Source organism: Octopus bimaculoides, chromosome 5 (assembly GCF_046866305.1).
Source record: "Octopus bimaculoides isolate indiv1 chromosome 5, ASM4686630v1, whole genome shotgun sequence".
NCBI classification, from domain to species: Eukaryota; Metazoa; Mollusca; class Cephalopoda; order Octopoda; family Octopodidae; genus Octopus; species Octopus bimaculoides.
Genome location: NC_142932.1, coordinates 93,927,251 through 93,954,958, shown reverse-complemented (window position 1 = coordinate 93,954,958; position 27,708 = coordinate 93,927,251). Strand labels below are relative to the sequence as shown.

Below are 27,708 nucleotides of genomic sequence, written 5' to 3'. Positions count from 1 at the left end.
TAATCATTATGAAAGATATAAACCATGTGTTTTAGTGCTTGTAATATTTGTTATCTGGTGAATTAACCAAATGAATAAATAAATCTTGGAACTTTTTACCTCTAAAATTTTGTTCTGTTGTTTTTTTTTTTTCTTTTAAAGTTTACTTCTTGTGTGGAAAATATTTCAAAGGTTTTTTTGGGTTTTTTTTTTCTCCATTGTATCGCTTGTATGTCAGAGCTTATCCCATTTTTGAGGATATAAACCTCCAACTACCTGAGGATAGAATGCCAATCTATTAGAAGTTTTACCAACCAGAAAACTTAAGCTCAGCATGAGAAGCTACCAAAACACATTTAACATGGTTATCACTGTTCAAAGTAGTAAATTGTTCCACTTCATGATTTACTATTTACAGCTGAGTGCAAGGAGCTGTTGAGAGCTAAATATATTTGCCAGGGACACATTGTAATACACCATACAAAATATAAACCCTGTCATTAATAGATCAGCAGCTTACTTACTAAGTCAACTGCAACTTTAAATCCTATTAAATCATTTTAATTATAATTGTTTAACTTGATTAAAAACAGTGCTTTATTTCAATGTCCTCTTTTATTCTTTGGTTAAGGTAGATTCAAATCTGAATTAATAACTTCAAATTATCAGTGAACTATGGCACACCATGTTCAGCAATCAATAAAAAAAAACATACAATAAATATTTAAAGATCTCACATTCAACAAGCTACAAGCATAAGTCAAAACTGAAGACAACTTACTCTTGCATGAAAATGTTCTATCTGCAACAGCGATACAAGCAGATGATCACTGTAAACCTGTCGTTACAGATTTACACTATGCCATAGAATATGTACAGGGAATTAACCTCTATGTACATGAATTTGTTAAGCATCTGAAAAGAAAAGATGAATTGAAGTTGATGTTGATGTTAAATAATAACCAATATCTCAAAATCTATAGATTAATCTTACTTCCTTTCACTTTAACTACAGCCTTCTGGAACTTACCTTTCCATATTTTTTCTCTCAATCAATACTAATGTTTAACTCGTAAGAAAGACAGATTTGTTCATTCATTTTACATTTGTGCTAGCATGGTTGGTTGTATACATATTATCAGTGCATTGTTTTATAGGCTGTCACTAACCCTTAATTAAATTTTGCTCACTAACTCTTAGTTAAATTTTGCCCATTTATTTCTATTCACCAGTTCAGGAATCCTGAAAAGACAATGGCCATTGAAGCTCCTCTCCAGATTAATGAATATAAAATATTTGTACAACTTTAAAGTTAATTTCTGAGGTTGATAGCAACAGTTATTTGAAATTTCATAAATGCCATGTTTTACGAATACTGCTATCTATCCCTAGCTAGTTCCATTATTCTGACATGAATGATAATGAGTAGCTAATGAGAAACTTAAAGATGATCCAAGAAGTTATTTAACTTCATGTAACATTGGTGCTATTGTTACACTCTTTAGATGCTGGACATGTTACATGATCTCAAGTTCAAACCTCTCATTGCAAACATTGGTGTTCTTATGGACAAGGTACATAACTCTGGTTACCTAAGATTAGTTACACTTCTACTTTTATGGTGGTTGTGTTAGTAAGGGCTGTAAAAACAATTGCTAAAATTAAAAATACCGTATATACTAGCATAGAAAATTGGACAAAAACAGCTTTTTGAGTTTGGTAAATAAGAATCAATTATTTGACTATCTTTTCAACAAAAACATCCAAATATTTTTTTTGCCCTGTTGACATCAGGGGTTGAATATAATCAAGGAAAAGAAAATATTAACCTGGAGTAGTTTCCCTTGCCAACAAGAACATTTGTACTGCTGTACTGCAGAATGTATAACACGTCTATCACTGAACGCCATCACCATTCTAAAACAGGAAATAACAGCTGGTTAACAGAGAATTGTTTTTTGTCTTACATAGCACAGTATGAATAACAGGATATAAATCATTAAACGTTCGGCCAACACCTTTTGGTTGGATAAATCACATCCTGTCAATTTAAAGGATATATTGAACTATGTAATCTTTGATACACATCATCATCATCGTCGTTTAACATCCGTTTTCCGTGCTGGCATGGGTTGGACGGTTTGACTGAGGTCTGGAGAGCCAGTGGCTGGACCAGGCTCCAATCTGATCTGGCAATATTTTTATAGCTGGATGCCCTTCCTAATGCCAACCACTCTGAGAGTGTAGTGGGTGCTTTTTACATGCCACTATATATATATATATATATATATGTGTGTGTGTGTGTGGAGGCACGTAGCTTAGTGATTAGGGTGTCGGCATCATGATCGTAAGATTGTGGTTTCGATTCCTGAACTGGCCGACATGTTGTGTTCTTCAGCAAAACACTTCATTTCATGTTGCTCCAGTTCACTCAGCTGGCAAAAATGAGTAACGCTGCGATGGACTGGCGTCCCGTCCAGCTGGGGAACACATACGCCATTGAAACTGGGAAACCGGGCCCATGAGCCTGGCTAGGCTTTAAAAGGGTGCAAAAATGAAAATATATATATATATATATATATATATATAAGTTAGACATTGCCTGGGCCTATACTAGCCAAAACCTATCTAAGTCAACTCATAGATATACATTTGTGTGTGTGAATATATATATATATAATCTCATCTTCTCTGCCCACTGTTCCTGGGAGGGTCATGGGAACAAGTCCTCAAGCACGCCTTCCATCAAGTCTTGTCTCAAGCAACTATTTCCAATTGATCCAGCTGGATCCCTGAGACTAACTGAGCTCATTGATGTATCCAACCATCTACTCCTAGGTCTCCTGTTGGGTTTTTTACCTATAAAACCTGTCCAGTGATTCTTTCCCAAAGTAGTCACAGTTTTACCACATGTCCGTAGTATCAGAACTGTGACCTCTCAGTTTTGAGAAATCACAGCTCTACCTGGAGTACCTTTCTGATCTCTAAGCTATGCATTCTATCAAGAGATGTTCCTCCAAAGACCCTTCACAGGAACCGAATCTCAGCTGATTCTATTTGTGATCCTATTCTTTTGATCATTACCCAAGATTCATGACCATAGATAAGAGTACACTCAAAACACTAAACTAATGACAAGTTATATATATATATATATATATATATGAGGTAGTCATGACAAGGATTTGTAGAGTGTAAACAATATCTGAGCAATTAGCTATAACTCTTCCAACTCAAATACTTCATTGTCTGTAGAAATGCATTAGTCTAATAAATTGGAATATAGCCAATATCTATAAGATTTAATCCATAGAAGTGGCCTCCCTCCTTACCCTTCCCTACATAAAAAAACAACAAAATAACAGGGAGTGAAGAATTTGAGAAGTGGAAAAGAAAGAGAACTGCATGAATTTTATTTTTATTGGTCATATGCTACGCATAACAGCCAGCAGAGCATCAGCTTAACAAATATAGCAAGAAGTATAAGAAATATAAAATACATACATACATATATACACACACACACACACACATACACATTTATATAACACCAATGTACATATATATATATATATATATATATATATACCGGAGTAAGCACATGAAATGTGCAACAAGGTGGAAAAAAGAGTACTCAAATACCAGAGGTAGAGTAATATGCTTTATTTAAAAGCAGCAGAAATATAACAAAAAAAACGTTACTCTGAGTTTCACGTTCCTGAGTAACGGTTTTTTTGTTATATTTCTGCTGCTTTTAAATAAAGTATATATATATATATATAGATAGATAGATAGATAGATAGATATATATATAATCATCATAATCATCATTTAACATCCATTTTCTATGCTGGCCTGTGTATGTATAATACTATACCACAAGTGTGGCTGTGCAGTTTAGAGGTTTGCTTTTCAACTACATAGTTTTGGGATTTAGTTCCACTTCACAGCACCTTGAACAAGCAAATGTCTTCTACTATAGCCCCAGGCCCAAAAATGACTTGCTAGTAAATTCAGTAGACAGAAACTGAAAAGCCCATCCTGAAGTGTGTGTGTGTGTGTGTGTGTGCATTTCAGTAAATTTGATTTCTTTTGTCTTGATGTCATGCGCTAGTTGTAAATGAATCTTACATTTCCAATATTCTGCAGAAATATATCTAGCGATGGGGAAATATTAGCTTGCTTGGAAACAAATGTTACTAACAGGAAGGGCACGTAGCTGAAAAAAAAATCTGTCTCAATCAACTCCATCAGACCCGTGCAAGCATGGAAAGTGGATGTTAAAACAATGATCATGATGATGTACTTTTTAGTCCTCTTAAACATTGGGAACCACAGATTAAAGTCAATGACATTGCTGTAAAGTGGGTATATATAATCATGATGGAATCCTTTGCTTAATAAGCTTTCAATTCAATATGGATTGTATAAGACTAGGATGTGAATTGGCACATAACCAGGACTCAGTTCTAAAGGTAAGGCTGACACAGATGACTGGATTCTCTGTGAAGCTGACTAATGAAACAGCTTAAACAGAACATTGCAAATGAAATACTACAGCTCTTCACCGATTTGAACTGTATTTATTAATTTGACTTGTTAAGCTGTAATTATTAAAATGTGTACTATACGATGCCCATTACATATGATAGAGAGAAAGAGAGAGAGGAGGAGGGAGAGAGAAGGGGAGGGGGGAGAGAGAGAGAGAGAAGACTTAAGTTATAAACAAATGATATACAATAGCTCGTATTTCAATGATAGCTGATCAAATACTTGCTGTCATAGAATTACGAACTGCAGCTACCAGTTTAGCCTGCTAGAGTATATATATATATACATTAACTTGATTAATGGTGAATATTTAATGAGAATACATTGTATAAAGAATACAGTTGTGAATTTCAGTATTTGTTCATTGTGCAAGTGGTGTGTGATAGAGCATGGTATGGATGTGAAATGCTGGGATAAAATGACTGGCAACTAATCTAACTTCAAGGAAGATTAAAGGAAAGAGAGAAAAAAACTTAAGAGGTTGAAGAGGATTCCTATAAAAATAGGTAGTTACATCCCCTCAAGAAGTGCAGCTACTGTAAATGAGATTGCCATACACACACATTAAAAACCCTAGTCAAGTAAAACCCTGCAATGACTGGCATGACTCAGGGCTCATAGCTGAAAAGAGATGCACTTGTTTTTATTGACCGTGAGAGGCAAGATAAAACAATGTCAACTGGCAGGATTTAAACTCAAAATGTAAAGAAGACATTCTTATTTCTTTATTGCCCACAAGGGGCTAAACATAGTGGGGACAAACAACGACAGACAAAGGGATTAAGTTGATTACATCGACCCCAGTGCGTGACTGGTACTTAATTTATCGACCCCGAAAGGATGAAAGGCAAAGTCAACCTCGGCGGAATTTGAACTCAGAACGTAACGGCAGACAAAATTCTGCTAGGCATTTCGCCCGGCGTGCTAACATTTCTTCAAGGTAATCTTTGGATGAGTTAGAAGGATTGTGTACTTTTCAGTGATTTAGCTAGAATTTTCTGAAACTAAAGCAACAATTAAACTTTTGGATTCAGCAAAAAATATCAAATACCTACAATTTTTCATTAATTATAAAATTCAATAAAAGTTTCAATAATATTGCTTTTTTTTATGCCAGAGTTACCAAATTCTTTTAAATAGTGAATTTTATGAAACCATTGTTTTGAATCAATTTTACATAGGAAACTTCTGTTCAAAAGGATGTCATGCACATGGATAATAAAAACTAAGTGGTAGGATATATTACTGTGAAAGTCATTTTAGAAGTCATCAATTTGTTGTAGAAAGAATATGTGGGCTTGCTATCTTAAGTATAAGGAATGTTTCTAAATGAATGAAAATAATGCTAAATGTATTTGGTATGAAGTCTAGTCAATTGGTGAAGATAGATGATGAGGACTGGATAACTAAAATAGATATGCAGAAAAGGAGTAAGCAGGTATTCCTTATTGTGTACCCATCATAAAGCATGGATGCACGAGAGGCATAATGGGATCACAGACAGGCTAACAACTAAGGTAAATTCCAAATGCAGTGGTTACACTTGAGTAGCTAGCAGTAAGAGTACAAGTGAGAGGAATTCCATCAAAAGCTTAGGAGTAGTTAATATCTTTTGTTACCTAAGTGATGTAATTAGCAGTGAAGATGGACACTCGCAAAGCATAATAGCCAGAGTAAGAATGTGTCGGAAGAAGTTCAGGATGTTAATGTCTCTACTGGCAACAAAGTGATTCTTTTTCAGAATGAAAGGTAGGTTATGTAATATTTGTGCAGCAAGACATGATCTTTGAATGCAGAGTTTCTGAAAAAGCTGGAAAGAAAAGGGGTGAAAATGCTCTGATGGATGTGTGGTGTGCATGAACAATGGAGCACAAATAAGCTGAGAGAAGAAAAGGAACAAAAAAGAAGAATCAGATGTAGTGTACAATATATGAGACTGTGCTGGTATTGGCATGTGATGAATATGGAGGATGCCAGCTGAATAAAGAAGTTCCAAGTACTCAGAGTGGATGGAACCTGTGGGATCTCAAGATGTTGAACCAAATGAAGGAGAATAAAAAGGACAGTGATTTGTGACATGCTTTACTAGAGAGAGCCTGCACAGCCCATGAGCATGAAAAAACAAGATGCATAAGCTATGTTGATAGAGATTGGGATGTAAACTGTCTATATTTTGGTTTCTCCTAACTATTCTGTTCATATTGAATCTCAATATATCATTCTTCCCACTCGCTGCCTTAGACTCACCTATTACACTCTCTTCCCCAACCAATACACCTCCCTATTATCACTCAATTTCTCACACATCATGGAATGCATAACAATAGATAACATTGCATTGTATTTGTCTGTTTTCAATCCCTACTTCTTCATAGTTAACCATAATTCTCTCTCTCCCATTACTTCATCTATCATTCATTATTGACACCTATCACCACCACTCCCTTACTATCACTCATCTTCATAGCTATCAATTTCTCTCTCTCTCTCTCTCTCTCACACACAACACAACACTCTTCCATTCTTCATCACTGTTATCGGATCTATTTCAAAACGGGGGCACCAGTATTTTCTTAACGAAACACTTTGAAACTTGGGACACTGGTAGAATGTGTCATATAAAACATCTTTTACTCTTAGTCTTCTTAACAAAAAAAACGTACATCGCAAGTTATTCCATGTTAAAGTTGTCGTATTTCTGTAATTTCAACCAATCACTGTCGTCTATTCAGCTGAATAGAGTTACTGCTGGGCGGTCATAAAAATGTTATTCCCTGTGACATATTTCATCCGGTTTAATCGTAATTTATACGCATATATTGTTTATATAATAAATTACGCTGTGCGTATCTATGTGTGTAACAATTTTAGAGTTCGGATTCTAGAGTTAGGGTTAGTTTTAGGGTTAGGGTTAGGGTTAACAGTCTAGTTAGGGTTAGGGTTAGGGTTAGGGGATTAATACGATATACACCGTTACAGCGCTAACTGTTTTCAACTGAATAGACGTCAGTGATTAGTAGAAATTATCGAAATAAGACAATTTTTTTACATGAAATAAATTCGAATACAAAAATTTTTTTCTGTTCTATAACACAAAATAGATAAGTATACGAAGTTTGAAAGTCTTTCGGTACCAAAAACACTACATAAAACATAAATGAAAACTGGTGCCCCCCCCGTTTTGAAATAGATCCCTGTTATCTACTCTCATTTCCAGTCCTCCTCCTTCCATCATACAGTCTCCTTCCTGTCACTTTCTCTTCCCCCATCAGCCCTTTTGAATCTCTTTACCAACAATCATCATGTAGCATTTTATCGCTCTCTCTCTCTCTCTCTCTCTCTCTCTATTCTTCCACTCTCACACCTATCATCCATGCCTACCACCAAGTCATTTCTATGCTCCTCATGCTGGCCTTCTTTCCATACTTCCTTTTTGCCTGCTGGAGATGAGACAACCTTCTAATGTTGGTGAAGAAAAAACAGTCTTTTCTAAACCAAAACAATCTCAAATGTTGCTGCCACAATAAATGTATCTAGCTACAGCAAACCTATCAAAAATTATGTAATGTACAAGTTAGATGTGATCCCAACCCATTTAGGAGGTGGCAGTAGTTCCAAATAAGAACAGAACTTAGTCTATGATGGCCTACCCAACCCATGTGAGCACAGAAAAATGAATGAAAGAATAGCGATGATAATGATGATAAAAGAGAGGCTATAGGGCTATAGAAAATTACCATGGTATAAGTATTTCGCTATTTCACAAGGAAAAATAGCAAGAGTAATATCGATATCTCTAGAACTTAGAGAATGCTGAATGAAAAGAAATAATTACTCATTAAGTCAAATCCGTAATGCAGAAGTCATTTTACTTAACTGCTAATACTCTGGAGTATCAGATGAGTATAAGAATATTCTATTTCCTTTTTTGCCTGGAAACACAGAGTCCTGTGGCTAGTTAAAAGTACTTTAAAATTACCCTAACTGCAAATATAAGGAAAACTAAAGAAATCACCATTATTTTACGTCCATGAATCATCATTTTACATCTACTTTCCATGTTTGCATGAGTTGGACAGGTCATCACACTCCAAGTAAATACTAATTTGGAGTTACTGTCTTCATAGATTGGTTGAAGGACCACATCTCACTTGTACATTTTATTTTAGATTTGGTTTCTATGGCTGGATGTCATTCCTATTATCAACCACTTTACAGGTGAGGTATTTAATCTTGGCAGAGGTTGTTATGCCCTTGACATGACAAGATTAACAGTCTTTAAGATTCTAGATTCTCACCACTCAGATGCTAACCATTTTTAACAGTTTACACATACATCAGAAGTGGGTTCTGAAAATTCAAACACTTTTCAGAATTGTTAAAGTGCATTTTTACAGTTGGATATTCTTAACACAAATTATTTAACTGTAAAATGATAAAACTACCTAACTACTTTTACTAAAGGATTTTTTTTACAAGAAATAATTACAGTATATTATCAGTAAAAAATTTTTCATTTTGACCATGTTTGATAATTGTATCACAATAATGACTTAGTCACTACCTAACTTGTATTGTGAAAGAAAAAGTTTAACGTATTTATTTTGCAAGATTCTTGATGTAAAATTGTGTGTTGAAACAGATATTGTTATATTTCGGAATAGTCATTTTTTTTTTCTTTTGCCAAATAAACACACACACAATATATTCACCCATTCTGAATGGACTAAACAGGACAGAAGGAGACACATGGAAGAGAGAGTCACCAAAAAGATCACAGGGTGTGTAATGAAAGATTTCAGATAAAGGACACTAAAACAAGAACGATAATAAAGCTGGAGTGAAGAACAAGTATATAGTTTGTGAGCTGATTCAGCAAAAAAAAAAAAAAAGTCATCCTGAAATATGACAATAAAAGTTTAATGTTTCCAGAGATTTTTCCAACATAAAAAAAAACCCTAAAGTATTTGACGTGACTCACTGATATTTAAACATTGCTGTACATTAAAAAATGTTTACATAAAAAAAAAAGCTGTAACAATGGCATGATAAAATCACAAGAAATCTACAAAAAAATTCTTCAATTATTTTATTTGATCTCATATTTTCTATAATTAAACCTTTAATTTGTCTTTGGAAATAATCTTCAAGTTAAAAGACAAAAATTTCTCAAGTGCTTAGAATGAATTAAAATTTAGTTTACCAAATCCTTTGCTGTCAATACTCTGATCACAATCCGACAACAGTAAAACACTGTGAAAGCAACAAGAGTAAAGATTCGACACTGTTTTGCTCTATCATTATAAGGTTCCCCATCTTGTTCTTTATCATATTCTCAATATTTATATAATGAAATATAAACTCTATAAAATAATAGTAAAGGGTCTGATACAATCAATGTCTTAATTCATTAAAATCCAAATGAAAATTTATTATTTTATAGGGACATCTGCCACAAATAATACAAAATTCATCCCCCCAATAAACCCATAGCCATTAGCAGTATTTTTTTTTTTAAATCAGGTTCATAATAACAGCTCGTTACTCTTACTTGACTTCATTTATCTGCAGACATACAAAAAAAATGACAATGATAATGAAAGACAGAAGGAGAGAAAGAAAAAATGATTGTCTGGATTAAAGACAGATTGCATAAGATATGTCTGTTTAGTCAAATCCTAGTATGAAACTATGTAGACCAATTGGAGGACTTTTAACAGTATTCTTTATTTATCAATGATTTCATGATATTGTTTTACAGAAGTGTAAGAAGTCTCATAGAGTAGGACACTATTATTTACAATTAGCTGGTCTTGAGAGAAGCTATAAAATAAATAAATAAACAAACACACAAAGAAAAAAATTAATTAAATAATTCATGCAAAATATGTGCAGAATAATGCTGATTTAGTTGTTTTGGCTCTGATGGAAAATTACAATCCAAAGTAAAAATCTATATTTAGATTAACAAGGTTACAATACAAATGAGCTTCTTCTTTCACATATACATGCCTATATACTACTACTGTTTCTATTTCCTTATGAAGCCAATAAGACATCTTTTGACATACTTTCTCCAAGATTGAATTGCAAAAGCTCCAGTAAGCAACTTTTATCTAAACGAGATCAAATATTCAAAAGGTTTAAAAAAAACCTAAATGATTGTCAATATTCATAATTGATAGATGTAGCATCAAAGAGAAGGAAAGCAGAAGCCCTTGTATTTATTCAGTTCCAAGATGTGTATTTGGCGAATCAGTGAAATGAAAGCATAAAATGAGTTAAATTAGATAAAGAAAGTAATCAAAATCACTATTATTAAACAAAATAAATAAAAATAATTAATTTAGGCTTTCTTGGAAGTAGAAAAGAAGACTTGTTTTAACAATGAAAAATAACAAAAATATGGTAAACCATAATTGCATGCACACTGCAATATGCATATAGTTTGATGCCTCATCCAAAAAATGGAAATTTCTGAAACATAACTCGACATACTTCCACTTTTGTATCTTCATCTATGTTTTGAACTTCATAAACCACTGAATCCTGTGGAAGATCTAACTTAAGAATTTTTCTCAAAGTACTTTTTGGAATTTGTAATTCTGCTGAACGCTTCCTCATTGATAATGAAGGCGAACGAATAAGTGACTCTTGTATTGCAGTTAGATGTTCAAATCTTGTCCTTGGTCGACCACAACGAGGTGCATCAAGAACACTACCAGTTTCAAATACTTTTTTCTCCCATTCTCTCAAGATGCGTGGTGTAGGTGAAGGCTTTCCAAAACGTTCCTGGAACAATCGCCGAATTTCGGGTATTTTTTTATTATTAAGAACACGATCATGCATCCAAACAGCTGCAACTAATCGTTCTTCAATTGTATATGGACTTTGGTCACTCATAGTAGATTAATCCCTGTACAAAAATAAAAATAAAATAAAAGAAAATAATTAGCAGTAATATTCAGAAATAACACTATGTCAAATCAAGTTAATATAATTTCAATGATAACTACAAAGTTGAAAAATAGTTTATCAGTTTTACAGCTGAGTGCAAATATATAATATATGTATATAAATGTAAAAACAATATTTGTTTGAGGACTGCGTTAATGACAACCTCAACACCAGATTCTCCTGTTAGCTTTGCTAACATGATAGATATATCAGATTTGTGCAACTGAATGAAAACAGGACAAGGCAACACCTGTAACTGAATGCTGTGTGATTAAGAAGTTTAATTAGCAATCATGTGGTACAAGGTTCGAATCCTACTGCATAATACTTTGAGCCACTATACCCTTGGATTGACTAAAGCCTTGTGAATGGAATGTGAAGAATGGAGTCCGCCACTACATTCCTCCATGGCTAGATTTAATTTGCGTATACAAATTTAATCTGCGATCCATGGGACGAGCCGTTTTAGCGATGCGTCCTGCCCAAGCTCGTCGAAACGCCGGTGTTAAAACGTGGGTGGCTGATGAAGGAGAATGTTCTCTATGTGGCTCGTGTGTTCTCGTCTACGTTTGTTTGCAATGTCCTGTACCCAGATATGCACCTATACATACAGGTGGATGTCGGTATGCACATACCTGTACGTATATATGCATATACTCATTTACTATTTATATATATATATATATATATATATATATATATATATATATATGTATATATGTATGTATGTATATATATATTATAAACACATAAAGGCATGCACACACTCACACACACACACACACACACACATATGAAATAGATGCATGTATACATATTGCAAGAGAAAGAGAAATACTTAGCTAAAAGTAAGCTGCTGTACTTAACATTGATTACAATCAAACTTTTCAACAGGATTTTTTGCTCTATGACCACATGGACACTGAGGAGGTGGCTTGTGAAAGTCATAAAAGTTATGTACAGAGCCGTTAAAAGTTAGCAGGGAGTTAACAATGTATACTGTAACAATTTTAGTAAGTAGGTAGGAGTTCATCAGGGTTCAGTTCTCAGCCACCATCACCCCATTCATCAGGCGATAACAGAAGATTTTAACCCTTTCAATACCAACCTGGCTGAAACTGGCTCTGGCTCTGTAGTACAAATGTTTCATTTTCATAAATTTTGAATTAAAATCTTCCACCAGACCTTAGTCACAATTTATGTTCCTACACAATTTATGTTCCTAACACTATCTTAATGATAATCAAGTTATTTTACTAGATTCTTTGTTATATTTAAAATAATTGAAAGAAACACAGAGCAACAAAAGGGTTAAGACCAGTATGGGAACTTATTTGTACTGATGACCTTGATATTATAACTAAAGTTATAAGTAAAATTAGAAAAGAAATTCTACACATGGAAGCATAACCTGGAATCAAAAGGCCTTAAAGTTAACTTATCAATAACCAAAGTTTTAGTAAGTAGGAAAACACAAACAGATCTCAGCTTCAACCAGGGACATCGCCTTACTTGATATGTAGAAAAGTAGAACTACCATATAGTGTATGCAATGCAAACAATGGACACACAAGTGCAGTGGTATCATAGGCAGGTTAACAGAAAAAGTAGATTTTACTTGTAGTAGATGTGCAGGAACAATAAACACTAAGAACCCACACAAAATAGATTTTCTTAAATGCCCAGGAAAAACACTTTTCATACCTTGAGGATCCACCCTAAGACTTCATCACCACTATTCTATCTTTTTCAGGTCCATTCCAGTAACTCTCCTATAATGAGAGTGGCTATGTATCTCCCCTGCAGCAAGGAACCTGTTCTACTTTGGTCTCTTCTTTCATACTTTAACCTCTCATATCCTATCATAAAGCTGTTGTTTAGTTAAAGATGGTGGGTGGCCATTCAGGAGGGTTAGATCTCTGAGGAACTGTTTGGTGTAGATGTCCTTGTCAGTCATGTTGCTGCAATTGTTGTTTATATGTACAATCTCGTTTCTCACATATGTTTCTCGAATTTGATGTTTATATCAGTGTTATTGAAGTTCCGGTATATGTTAATGGCCATTAACATACACCGGACCTTCAATAACACTGATATAAACATCAAATTCAAGATTGTACATCCAGACAAACCCAGAACCCTCACTCTACTCAACTTCCAACTGAAGATCACAGAGGATGGCTCCATATTTACCAAATTCTATAAAAAAGCTGCTAATAGAAAACTTTTCATCCACTACCAATCAGCCTTGCCCATCAGAGCCAAAGTCACATCATCATCATCATCATCATCGTTTAACGTCTGCCTTCCATGCTAGCATGGGTTGGACGATTTGACTGAGGACTGGTGAAACCGGATGGCAACACCAGGCTCCAATCTAATTTGGCAGAGTTTCTACAGCTGGATGCCCTTCCTAACGCCAACCACTCAGAGAGTGTAGTGGGTGCTTTTACGTGTCACCCGCACGAAAACGGCCACGCTCGAAATGGTGTCTTTTATGTGCCACCCGCACAAGAGCCAGTCCAGGGGCACTGGCAACGATCTCGCTCGAAAACCCTACAAAGGCCAGTCAGGCGGTATATATATATATATATATATATATATATATATATATATATGTCTGTACGTATTGTCGTCGTCGTTTAACGTCCGCTTTCCATGCTAGCATGGGTTGGATGATTTGACTGAGGACTGGTGAAACGAGATGGCTACACCAGGCTCCAATCTGATTTGACAGTGCTTCTACAGCTGGATGCCCTTCCTAAAGCCAACCACTCAGAGTGTAGTGGGTGCTTTTACGTGCCACCCGCACGAAGGCCAGTCAGGCGGTACTGGCAAAGGCCACGCTCATCTCGCTCGAGAAACCTCATGTGTCACCCGCACAAGAGCCAGCCCAGGGGCACTGGCAACGATCTCGCTCGAAAAATCCCAGAACACCACACAAGAGCCAGTTCAGCGGCACCGGCAACGATCTAGCTCGAAGAAATTTCATGTGTCGCCCGCACATGAGCCAATCCAGGGGCACTGGCAACGATCCTGCTCGAAAGACTTCATGTGTCTCCCGCACATGAGACAGTCCAGGGGCACTGGCAACGATCCCGTCTCGCTCAAGGCATTTCATGTGTCACACGCACAAGAGCCAGCCCAGGGGCACCGGCAACGATCCCGCCCGAAAGATTCCATGTGTCGCCCGCACATGAGCCAGCCCAGGGGCACCGGCAACGATCTCGCTCAAAAGATTTCATGTGTCGCCCACACATGAGCCAGTCCAGGGGCACTGGCAACGATCTCGCACGAAAGATATCATGTTTCGCCCGCACATGAGCCAGTCCAGGGGCACTGGCAACGATCCCGCTCGAAAGAATTCATGTGTCGTCCGCACATGAGCCAGTCCAGGGGCACTGGCAACGATCCCGCTCGAAAGATTCATGTGTCGCCCGCACATGAGCCAGTCCAGGGGCACTGGCAACGATCCCGCTCGAAAGATTTCATGTGTCGCCCGCACATGAGCCAGTCCGGGGGCACCGGCAACGACCTCGCTCGAAAAACCTCATGTGTCACCCGCAAGCCGGCCCAGGGGCACCGGCAGCGATCTCGCTCGAAAGATTTCATGTGTCGCCCGCACATGAGCCATTTCAGGGACACTGGCAACGACCCCGCTCGAAATATTTCATGCGTCACCCGCACAAGGGCCAGTCCAGGGGCACTGGCAACGATGTCGCTCGAAAGATATCATGTGTCGCCCGCACATGAGCCAGTCCAGGGGCACTGGCAACGATCCCGCTTGAATGATTTCATGTGTCACCCGTACATGAGCCAGTCCAGGGGCAATGGCAACGATCCTGCTCGAAAGATTTCATGTGTCGCCCGCACATGAGCCAGTCCAGGGTCACTGGCAACGATCTCGCTCGAAGGATTTCGTGTGTTGCTCGCACATGAGCCAGTCCAGGGGCACCGGCAACGATCCTGCTCGAAAAACCTCATGTGTCACCCGCACAAGAGCCGGCCCAGGGGCGTCGCCCGCACATGACCCAGTCCAGGGGCACTGGCAACGAACCTGCTCGAAAGATTTCATGTGTCACCCGCACATGAGCCAGTCTAGGGGCACCGGCAGCGATCTCGCTCGAAAAAACCTCATGTGTCACCCGCACAAGAGCCAGTCCAGGGGCACTGGCAACGATCTCGCACGAAAGATATCATGTGTAGCCCGCACATGAGCCTGTCCAGGGATACTGGCAACGATCCCGCTCAAAAGAATTCATGTGTGGCCCGCACATGAGCCAGTCCAGGGGCACTGGCAATGATCCCACTCGAAAGATTCATGTGTCGCCCACACATGAGCCAGTCCAGGGGCACTGGCAACGATCCCGCTCGAAAAAAATTTCATGTGTCACCTGCACATGAGCCAGTCCAGGGGCACCGGCAACGATCTCGCTCGAAAAAGCCTCATGTGTCACCCGCACATGAGCCAGTCCAGGGGCACTGGCAACGATCCCGCTCGAAAGATTTCATGTGTCGCCCGCACATGAGCCAGTCCAGGGGCACTGGCAACGACCCTGCTCGAAAAAATTTCATGTGTCACCTGCACATGAGCCAGTCCAGGGGCACCGGCAACGATCTCGCTCGAAAAAGCCTCATGTGTCACCCGCACAAGAGCCAGTCCAGGGGCACTGGCAACGATCCTGCTCGAAAGATTTAATGTGTCGCTCGCACATGAGCCAGTCCGGGGGCACCGGCAACGACCTCGCTCGAAAAACCTCATGTGTCACCCGCAAGCCGGCCCAGAGGCACCGGCAACGATCTCGCTGTCACCCGCAAGCCGGCCCAGGGGCACCGGCAACGATCTCGCTCAAAAGATTTCATGTGTCGCCCGCACATGAGCCAGTCCAGGGGCACTGACAACGATCCCGCTTGAAAGATTTCATGCGTCGCCTGCACATGAGCCAGTCCGGGGACACTGGCAAACGATTCCACTCGAAACATTTCATGTGTCACCCGCACAAGAGCGAGTCCAGGGGCGCTTGCAACAATCTATTTCTATTTCACTTGCCTCAACAGGTCTTCGCAGTAGGGTTTAGTATCCAATTTTAATTTAACTCGATTTCGATTTCACTTGCCTCAACAGGTCTTCACAAGTGGAATTTAGTGTCCAATGAAGGAAGGAAGGTACGCATAAGTGGGCTGGCTGGGCCTTAGATTTAGGTCTCACTTGGCTTGCCGGGTCTTCTCGCACACAGTATATTTCCAAAGGTCTCGGTCAGAAGTCATCGCCTCTGTGAGGCCCAATGTTCGAAGGTCGTGCCTTACCACCTCATCCCAGGTCTTCCTGGGCCTACCTCTTCCACAGGATCCCTCAACTGTTAAGGTGTGGCACTTTTTCACACGGCTATCCTCATCCATTCTCGCTACATGACCATACCAGCGCAGTCGTCTCTCTTGCACACTACAACTGATGCTTCGTAAGTTCAACTTTTCTCTCAAGGTACTGATACTCTGTCTAGTATGCACACTGACATTACACATCCATCGGAGCATACTGGCTTCATTCCTTGCGAGCCTACGCATGTCCTCAGCAGTCACAGCCCATGTTTCACTGCCATGAAGCATGGCTGTTCGTACACATGCGTCATACAATCTGCCTTTTACTCTGAGAGAGAGACCCTTTGTCGCCAGCAGAGGTAAGAGCTCTCTGAACTTTGCCCAGGCTATTCTAATTCTAGCAGCTACGCTTTCAGCGCATCCACCTCCACTGCTAATTTGGTCACCAAGATAGCGGAAGCTATCAACCACTTCTAGTTTTTCTCCCTGGAATGTGGCAGAAGTTGTTTTCTGCACATTTCCAGTATTTATAGCTCCAGAACATCTGCTGCAAACAAAAACTAACTTCCTAGTTAACCTTCCTTTGATATTGCTGCACCTCTTATGTGTCCATAGCTTGCACTGGGTGCATCTTATAGAGTTACTTCCCACTCTTTTTCTACAGATCGAGCAGGGCTATCTACCTGAAGGGGTTTGTGTTTTGTCTGCCTTCCTACTTATGAGGACTTTGTGCACGTATAAACAATAATTGCAGCATTGTGACCGACAAGGCCATCTACATCAAACAGTTCCTCAGAGATCTAACCCTCCTGAATGGCTACCCACCAATTTTAGCTAAACAGCGGTGCCTGAAGAACATCAAGGTCAATAAACCCCGGAAGAACCAGCATACTCCCAAGTCTGGCACATCATCATCATCATCGTTTAATGTCCGCTTTCCATGCTAGCATGGGTTGGACGATTGGACTCAGGACTGGTGAAACCAGATGGCTACACCAGGCTCCAATCTGATTTGGCAGAGTTTCTACAGCTGGATGCCCTTCCTAACGCCAACCACTCAGAGAGTGTAGTGGGTGCTTTTACGTGTCACCCGCATGTAGGCCAGTCAGGCGGTACTGGCAATGGCCACGCTCATGCTTCCTGAACCTACCACACTTTCATGACAGAACTACTGCAGTGATACTACACAGTCTGCAGGGAAGGACTCAATATACAGATAGTGCACACCGGCCCTTCCCAAGAACAACACCTCTCACTACTCTGAGGAGTGCACATTGTCAAACTGCCCCATCAATGACCCTGAATTGTGCCAGAGGACCAATGTCATATATGAGATCATCTGTGGCAAATGTGGCATATCCTACATCAGAAGCATGACAAGAAAACTGCATGTACATGTTAAGGAACACATGCAGGCAGACACTTCCGTGAAGAAACTTGTAGGGAAATGCCAGTCCCGGGAGTTCACAGTGCACATCAAGGCAACAAAGTGGTACAGGGGCAACCTTAGAATCTCTGAGGCTATCTTCATACACCAAAAGAAACCCAAGATCAATAATAGAAGGGAGTTACAGGAAGCTAGCTGGTTGCTATAGCAACACCCTTCTGCACATGTCCACTCCACACACACACATGCATATCGACAACATTCGTCAACTGCTTGAAAATGGGGTCATAACTCTGAAATATTGAATACAAGGTAAGTCTACATTAATTCACATATTTGTTTTCTTGTGATTTACCTTGCATTTACTTTGCATTGTTTTGGACTTACCCACAATCTTTTATACAGTGTATATATATATATATATATATATATATATATATATATATATATATATATAAAATGTTATGTAGTTGTAAGATTCAAGGATTGAGATGTAGAAAGTTAGTAAGCTTCAAGCAATCCATAAAGGATATCTACAGTAAGATATCTCTCTTTATCCTATTATTCTTTTAACCTCCCTCAATACTACTCCACCCAATACGCCGCCTCCCTCAATACTACTCCACCCAGTCAAGCGGACTTTGTCTTGTTTTGCAAGTTATTTGGTGACCTCACTGGTACTGGTACTATGAAAAAAAAAAAAAAAGCACCCAGTACACTCTGTAAAGTGGTTGGTATTAAGAAGGGTATCCAGTTGTAGAAACCATACCAAAACAGGCAATAGAGCTTGTTACTGCTCTCTGGCTTGCCAGCTTTTGTGAAACCATCCAACTCATGCCAGTATGGAATATGGATATTAAATGATGATGATGGGTGTGTTTATGCATCTGTATGTTTTTGTGTTTGTCCCCCACCAATGCTTGATAACTGCTGTTGGTTTGTTTACATCCCTATAGCTTAGCAATTTGGCAAAAAGGGCCCGAAAGAATAAGTACCAGGCTTTAAAAAACAATAAGTATTGAGGTCAATTTGTTCAACTAAACACTTCAAGGTAGTGCCCCAGCATGACCACAGTCAAATGACTGAAACAAGTAAAAAATAAAAGATATATATATATATACACATACACACACATTATATATTCTTAAGGAATGCTTATTTGTTAATATCAGAAACTTCCAACATTAACTATCAACCAAACTGCCTCCCAACATATACATACACAAATATTTTGACTTAATACTCAGTCTGATTTAGTTTATAAGCCTCCCAAGCAGAAAATAATCCTTTCTACTATAGGCACAAATTTGTGGGAAGGAGGGTAGTCGATTACGTCAACCCCAGTGCTCAATCATTTGGAACTTATTTTATCAACTCCAAAAGGATGAGAGGCAAAACTGACCTCAGCAGAATTTGAACTAAGAATGTAAAGACAGATGGAATGCCACTAAGCATTTTGTCTGGCATGCTAACGATTCTGCCAGCTTGCCATCTTACAATCCAATCTAATAATATATTCCTTTACCTTTTGCACTGAACTCATACCATACAGTCACCTTGAACCTGGAAGGGTGCCTAAAATGCAAGAAATAACAAACAAATTCCCTACCAACTTGAAAAGTGAAGAACACATTGACTAATGTAATCCTAGATGTTTAAAAAAAAATGGGATGATCCCTTTTGGAATGCCTTTGATCATGTCTACTCAATCAGGACAGACCTAGGGCTAAACAACAATCGTCAATACAATACTTTAGATACAACTGACAATCAAACCAGTTACTTTTAAACTTACTTTTCTAAGCAATATAGTCTTAGAAGTTTGCTGTACATCCAGTTGTTGTTGGCACTCCGTCGCTTACAACGTCGAGGGTTCCAGTTGATCCGATCAATGGAACAGCCTGCTTGTGAAATTAACGTGCAAGTGGCTGAGCACTCCACAGACACGTGCACCCTTAACGTAATTCTCGGGGATATTCAGCATGACACAGTGTGACAAGGCTGACCCTTTGAATTACAGGTACAACAGAAACAGGAAGTAAGAGTGAGAGAAAGTTGTGGTGAAAGAGTACAGCAGGGTTCACCACCATCCCCTGCCAGAGCCTCATGGAGCTTTAGGTGTTTTCGATCAATAAACACTCACAACACCTGGTCTGGCAATCGAAACCGCGATCCTATGACCGCGAGTCCGCTGCCCTAACCACTGGGCCATTGCGCCTCCACGTACATCCAGTAAATCACACTTAACACATCTTAGTTCAATCACTGTATTGAGATTCAGTATTCATATTTCCAATACCATATTCATACTTTCCGTATTGACAGCAAACCCAGAATTATCTACACTGCTTCCAACTACACGACAATCTAGACATTGCACAGATGCTCATTCAAAAGTCAGTACAAACAAAGACACCGAAAAGTCATCACTGTAACCCATCATGTAAATAGTATTTAACTCACATCTGTACATTTGATTTACATTTACTCTCTTACTCTTTTACACATTTCAGTCATTTGACTGTGGCCATGCTGGAGCACTACCTTTAGTTGAACAAATTGACCCTAGGACTTATTCTTTGTAAGCCTAGTACCTATTTTACTGGTCTCTTTTACTGAACTACTAAATTTCTGGGATATAAAAACACCAACATCGATTGTCAAACAATGGTAGGGGGACAAAAACAGGCACATAAATACATATATATATGTATATATACAACGGGCTTCTTTCAGTTTACGTCTACCAAATCCACTCACAAGACTTTGGTCAACCCAAAGCTATAGTAGAAGACACATGCTCAAAGTGCCACGCAGTGGGACTGAACCCAGAACTATGTCATTGGGAAGCAAGCTTCTTACCACATGGCCACAGTAATTTATGCAAATTACACATTGACTGCCTATCCAATAACAAATTGGTGCTTATTTTGTAAATATGGTTCATGGGTACTGACTTATGTAGCGAAAGCTTGGATCAAACCTAACATATTTTGGTTATCAAGTTGATGACATGAGTTAATCACATGCAAATCACATGTTCTAATTATCAACTAATCAGCTTGCAGCTATATCATGGACACTATCTGAAATGTCCCTAAGATTTGAGCACTTTTCTCTAGTTATAAAGCAGTTTGGCACCAAGAATCTTCACAGAGGCTTGACAGCAACCAGGAAACATACATCTCACCTCTTACCACAAGAAAACCAGATTAACAGTAGAGGTTTGAGAAAGGTCCAGAGAATAGATATCTCTCCTCTTGACAAGCGAACCAGAACAGTCACAAAGATATGCGAGAGTCACCAGAAATTACACCTCATCTCTCATCCAGCAACACCAAATTTTCCTTAACTGAATCTGGCTAGAATTGAAGAGGAACTCTTCTTCATACTTGCAGGCCAACTCTTTCCAGTATTTCAAGTCTACTTAGTCATTACTTTGTTTTATTCCAATCACTACCAGCAATTGTTAGAAGTTTATATTGAATTGTTCTCTTGTTCAATAAATCGTACCATTAAAATATGCAACTATGTTCATGCCTGTTTATTATGGTTTAACAGGCAGCTAAGCTCACACCAATAAGTACCAATGTATCATTCCAGTGTGACAATGGTGACCAACACAAACAAACTATCTTACCAAGACAGCACAACAACTATATCTGTATTATTTTATTCTTGACCATATTCACATTTAGGCTTATCTTGAATTAAAGATTAAGAGCTTTCCTGGTTCAGAGTTGGCCAGGAACACTGAAATTTGTAACAAAGAAGTGCACATTTACAGTGTAGCGAAGCTTTTCTCTCTCTCTGTTATATATACATGAATGCGGACGTAGCAGATAACAGCTAGCCTTCGACTGCATCTTTGGACCCTGTTGTATCCACTACTCTGATTGGTTGGTATTGGCGCATTTTGTCTCTTGTTCTATTTTGCGCCAGGGTGTAAACCAACCAATTGCAGCCTTCTGATAAGGTCACGTGAGACAGTCTTTTCTAAACCTCTGATGAGCCGAGTGCACCCTATAAAACTTCAGTGACACAGCAAGTCAATGTCTTTTGGCTCCAGCCTTGGTCTTGAGTTCGATTATTGCTTGATTGTGCCATAAGGTTAGTTATTATTGTGTTAGAATTACTGTTATTGTTACATTTGTATTTGTTGTTTTCCCGCAAGGGAAATACTGTTGTTACTACTGTTATCACTTTTTGTGAACTGTTACTCTCTCCCTTTGGGGGAAGGAATACTGTATGAACTTTTTTTTGAATTGTGCTTCCGTTTTTTGGAAATTGTAAAATTTGTTTTTCTCTCTGTGATACGGAATTGTTTATTGCAAAAAAAAAAAAATGTCTTCAATCGAAGAAAAATCTACCATGAATTTTGCAGTGGCCAAGAACAAATCAATTTAAAGGTCATGGAAATCCAAGCATTCTTTGGAATGATTACAGAGAAAGACGGAGAATCGAGTGAACTGCAAAATAAAATAAAAGAAAAAAACTATAGTTTATAAAACTTATAACATGGAGTCAAAGAGATTCGAACACTTGGAGGAAAGCTCCATAGAAAAATGCCTTGGCACAACGAGCCAAATTAAATACTTGAATAGAGGAATAAAATTCACCACGATAGAAGCAAGGTTCGAATCGACAGAGCAAGCAAAAGAATTGTCAACGAGAACCTTGCAAAGTTGCAACATTTTATTACTGCTGCTATATCTGGGACATAGAACATCCCGGATAAAAATTAACCCCCCCCCCCCCGGAGGTAGGCTGGATCGTGGCCACCCTGCTGTTCAAATGTGAGGAGAAAATAAAAATAATTCAGATTACAAGAGACGGTCCACAGAACTAGTGAGTAAGTTTCTTTCTTCTATGTCTTAGAATGACCGTGTTGAACATAGCATGTTTAAATGTGCATGGCCTGAACTCAAAGAGGAAGCAGGCGTGCTTCCTCGACAGCCTCAGGTCACATAGTATAGATGTGATGGTTATTACAGAGACCAGGCTGGACAAGCTGCAGGCCTTCTTGGCACACCTGAAAGACTACGAGAAGATAATTTCTCCTAGCCGGGAGGGAGGGAGCAGAGGGGTGGCTGCCTTGACCCGAAAAAGCCTGGTCATGTAGATACGTACAATCTTCATGGACCCAGAAGGCAAGTTGGTTGTTCTGGATCTAACATACAGTGGTAAGCCCTTCAGGCTGGTAGGCATCTACGCGCCTAGTAATACAGGCAAACGGGTTAACTTCTTTCAACACCTGGAGAATTTCTTGGTGACATCGAGGACAGTAGTTGTACCAGGTGACTTCAATGCTATACTGGATGCATGCCTGGATAGCGTGGGCTCAAAAGATAGAAAGGGGAACTCATGCCTCATCGATCTGCTGAAGTGGTTCAAGCTGGCAGATCGATATAGACTTGACCACCCGAACATCCCAGTATGAACCTGGGCAAGAAACGACGGAATGGTCAGGTCTTATATAGACAGGATAGTCGTAAGTACTAGAGACAGGCATACTTTTAGTTGTCCACAATTTACCTACGTACCCTACACAGATCACAAGTTAGTGATGTGTAGGGTAATTATAGATAAGATACATAGAAAGGGATCTGGCTACTGGAAGCTGAACAAGACCTTATTGGATTGCGAGGCTTACCGTAGCCAGATTAAGGAGTTAGTGAAGAAGGCACTTACCGGCGCTGGAGTGCCCTCAAAAGAGCCCTTCGAATTGAGTCAATTAGATTTAGCAAACAGTTAAGTCTAGAACTGACTAGATTAGAAAGGGAATCAGTTAAGGCATTAGAAGAGGCACTGAGAGCGGGCTCTGCGACACAAGTGTTGGCGGCAAGATCGGCACTAGACCAACACCTCAATACCAAACACGAAGGATGCAGAGTCCGGGCCGTGAAGGTATCAATGTTGCTAGATGGGCTCGCTCAGAAGAAACCCATTGTGGCATCGATGCTATGATTGGGTCTTTGACAGATGAGTCAGGGCAGGAGATCCAAGGACAAAAGGAGATATGCAAGGTCTTTCACAAGTACTTTGCCGCGTTGTTCGGGAGGGATGGGACGTTAGACCATGGGGATGCCTTACGGTGTTTTCTAGACGGCAGCCCGTGTCTTTCGGCTCGTGATGCTGAGCGCTGTGAAGGACCAATCACAGCCAAGAGATCAGAGAGGTACTGTCCGAGTGCCCCGGGGACAAGTCACCAGGTCTGGATGGTCTTCCCTATTAATTTTATAGTTGCATGCCAGACTTGTTTGGGGACATACTGGCCAGTGTGTAAACAAACTGGCAGCAGAATGAGAGGAATCCCAAAGCTGTGAGCCGAGGAGTGGTGACACTGATCAGGAAAGACCAGAGCAAGTGGGACAAAGTAAATAATTTCAGACCCATAACTCTGCTAAACACAGAGTTAAAGATTTTGGCCAAGGTGCTTGCAAAGAGAGTTAGGGTTGTTGTGGGCGACCTGGTGGGAGAAGCACAAACATATGCCATCCCAGGAAGGACGATACAGGACAATCTTCACCTCGTTCGCAACACCATAGAGCGGGTGGGTAAAATGCATGGCAACGGTGGGGCACTGGTGAATTTAGACCAGTCTAAGGCGTTCGATAGGGTTGACCACGGATACCTGCTGGCGGTCCTCCAGGCGGCTGGATTTGGCCCAACCTTCCGAGGCTGGATTAAAGCCATGTATGGCAATATCGAATCAATAGTCCGGGTAAATGGGTTCTTCTCAAACCCATTCGCGATCGAGCGTTCAGTTGACCAGGGCTGCCCCGTCCCCGATTCTGTATGTGTTGGCGCTCGAGCCATTGCTGCAGAAATTGAGGGACGTGGGGGTGAACCCATATGATCTTTGTTACAGAAGAAATGTGACGGCTTACTCGGATGATATCACCATCACCGTGTCTGACGAAGGGCATCTACCTTGCATAGAAGACACCATCAAAGGATACAAGACGGTGAGAAGCTGAGGGAGTTGATAACCTATGCCGAACAGCTGATGTTGGATGCAGAGGGAGTGCGGCTCTTGACTGAGTCCATGATAAGGATTGTATTGCTTTCCCCTTTCTCCAAAGAAAAGAAGGCAGCATTTCTCTGCATAATAACCATATTGAAAGAAACAGTATGGAAGACGCGAATGAAAGGGATTGCAACAGGACAGTTCATCTCCAGACGAGGGCTAGTGAATTACTTCACCGCCCATCTTGCTTTCAAGATCCATCTGGAGAGGAGGAGCCTTCTGCAAAGAGTGTTCGCGAAAAGATGGAAGGAAATTGTAAGAAAGATGAGTATGCAAGGAGCCGTGCCAACACGGGCCGGTCCAGGCATAGAAGAAATGAAAGAACGGAAAAAAAGGAAATCAACCGGCGGGTTAGTGGAATAACCCAAACAAAAAAAGAATGTTAAATTTTTAACTAATAATTTTTATATTATCATATATTATATATTATCATCTTCATTCATTAAAACGTTCGCAAAAAACTGAAGACCCATATATATGTTCTTGTCTGTCCTTGTTTGTCCCCTCTATATATCCTATTATCAGGAATAAAAGAAATACTTTCGGTTCCAGATCTTTTGAGGTGTAGCCACTGACCATACAGTACTCAGCCAGTTCCAACGACGACACGACAAACCTTCATGGAGATCCAATACTTTGTTCAACACCTTACTGCAAACTCCATCTTCGTCACCACTTCCAGCTTCTTAGCATCTACACCGACGTCTCTACGTACACACCACCAACAGCACCCGCACAGGTTCTCTCAACACTGTTTGTAAATTGCCTCACCATGGTTAACAGTGAGTACAACCTGCGAGACCTCCTGTACCAAGTAACCAGCCGCAGCATCTTAGCTTCAACTTCTCGGGCGACAGTATCTTTTCTTGGCTCTGCTTTGCCGCCACGACTTCTTGTACAGCACCTCTACCACTGTGTACCTTGAATACGAACTGTAATTTCTCATCCTTGAGTCTGAACTTTCTTCTAACGTCCTTATAGATTGTTTTCTATGCTCTGTATCTCTCGCATTCACATACACGTTTGTATACCCATACATTGTTTATATGAGGGCCTGTCTATTGTTGTTTTACTATGTCGCATTCACACACACACAGACATTCTAGTTGACAACCAATAAAACCTTTCTCTTATATCTTTTACTGGCACTGTCATGGTATTAGCTGTCAGAATTGAAAGTAGAACTGACAAGGAACGTTACTGCTGGTTTGAGTTGATTCTTTGGCTACTGACTAGCCGGAGCTATCTATCTGTCTGTCTGTCTACCTATCTCACTATCTCTCTCTCTATATCTATCTATCTATCTATCACTCGTTCACCTCTGTTTGTGTCCGTAGAATTTATCAAATTAGAAAACGCAAATTTAATATAAGAATATATTTTCTGAAATTGCAAATTATTTAAAATATAAAAATATAATTTTCAACAGAGAGAATTTATCAAAATAGAAAACAAATGAAGTTTGAAGTTTAAAAATAATAGGATCGACCACTCACGACTAGCTAGCGCGACTGCGCGTTCGGGACCACTCTGCTTTAGTAGTACCCTTATACTCTGTGTGTTTTCAAACGCATGGATATAGGTGTCAAATTTGTTCCAATAACTTTCGAGTGATAGATAGATAGAGAGAGAGAGAGAGACAGACAGACAGATAGCTCGCTCCGGCCAGTCATGGTATTAGCTGTCAGTAGCCAAAGAATCAACTCAAACCAGCAGTAACGTTCCTTCAGATTTTTCTACTTTCACTTCTGACAGCTAATACCATGACAGTGCCCTTTTACTGGTTATGTCTCTCTTTTCCTTGTTGGCACTTAACTCATTTTAACCTCATTTCATTTTTTGTTTTTATATTTGTGCCGACCGTGCGATGCGCTAAAGGAGCCATTCCTCGTCACCATCTACTGGTCGCACGGTCGCTACAAGAGCTATGTATAGATAATTAATAATTTATCACTCCAAATTTAAAAGTACAACTCGACAAGTGATTGTAACAATAAAAGCACATCCCAGAATTAACAATGACTGACCTATTGAGCGGGTTTAGATTCATATTATTCAACATTGTGCACAGAAGGCGTTAGTTAAGAAACTTCTATTTCACATCAAATAAATACACCTATTTATGCTAGTTAGACAGTAACAATAAAGACATTGAGAAAAATAGTAAGGGCATCAATGGTGTATACAGAATCATAGCATATGAGCAAAAGACAAAACTGTCATTCTTCGTGAAAGGGCGACAAATAAAAATGCTTTGTGAAAAGCTAATAACTATACCTTGCGTTTGTTAACCTAGAAGGTTTTAACAAAATTCCAAGTGTTGTAAATTTGGTGACCACAGAAGTTTATGGTTCATAGGCCATACGTATTTAAGACCTAGAAGCATGTGAAGCCTAGAAGTAAAGTCAGAATTAGGCAGTATAATTTTCAAAAGTATTTGAAGTTTAGATGAGTGTTCGGCAAATTTTCGAATACAATAAAAGAA

The 27,708-nt window shown here is 39.4% G+C and overlaps 1 protein-coding gene across 11 annotated transcripts in view; it reads right to left on the bottom strand.

Moving 5' to 3' along the window:
• Positions 1-27,708, bottom strand: part of LOC106876238 (uncharacterized) — a 55,782-nt gene that overhangs the window by 3,736 nt on the left and 24,338 nt on the right. For 3 of the 11 annotated variants that reach the window (XM_089352654.1, XM_089352655.1, XM_014924719.3), the window contains exon 2: positions 9,603-11,446. In XM_089352654.1, coding sequence (XP_089208780.1) covers positions 10,987-11,433 — 447 coding nt within the window. In that variant the 5' untranslated portion in view covers positions 11,434-11,446 and the 3' untranslated portion in view covers positions 9,603-10,986. Of the gene's footprint in view, positions 1-757; positions 895-1,808; positions 1,897-9,602; positions 11,447-21,390; positions 22,663-27,500; positions 27,617-27,708 lie in introns of those variants that run through there. The other 8 variants (XM_089352651.1, XM_089352648.1, XM_089352656.1 and 5 more) reach the window with 7 other exon arrangements.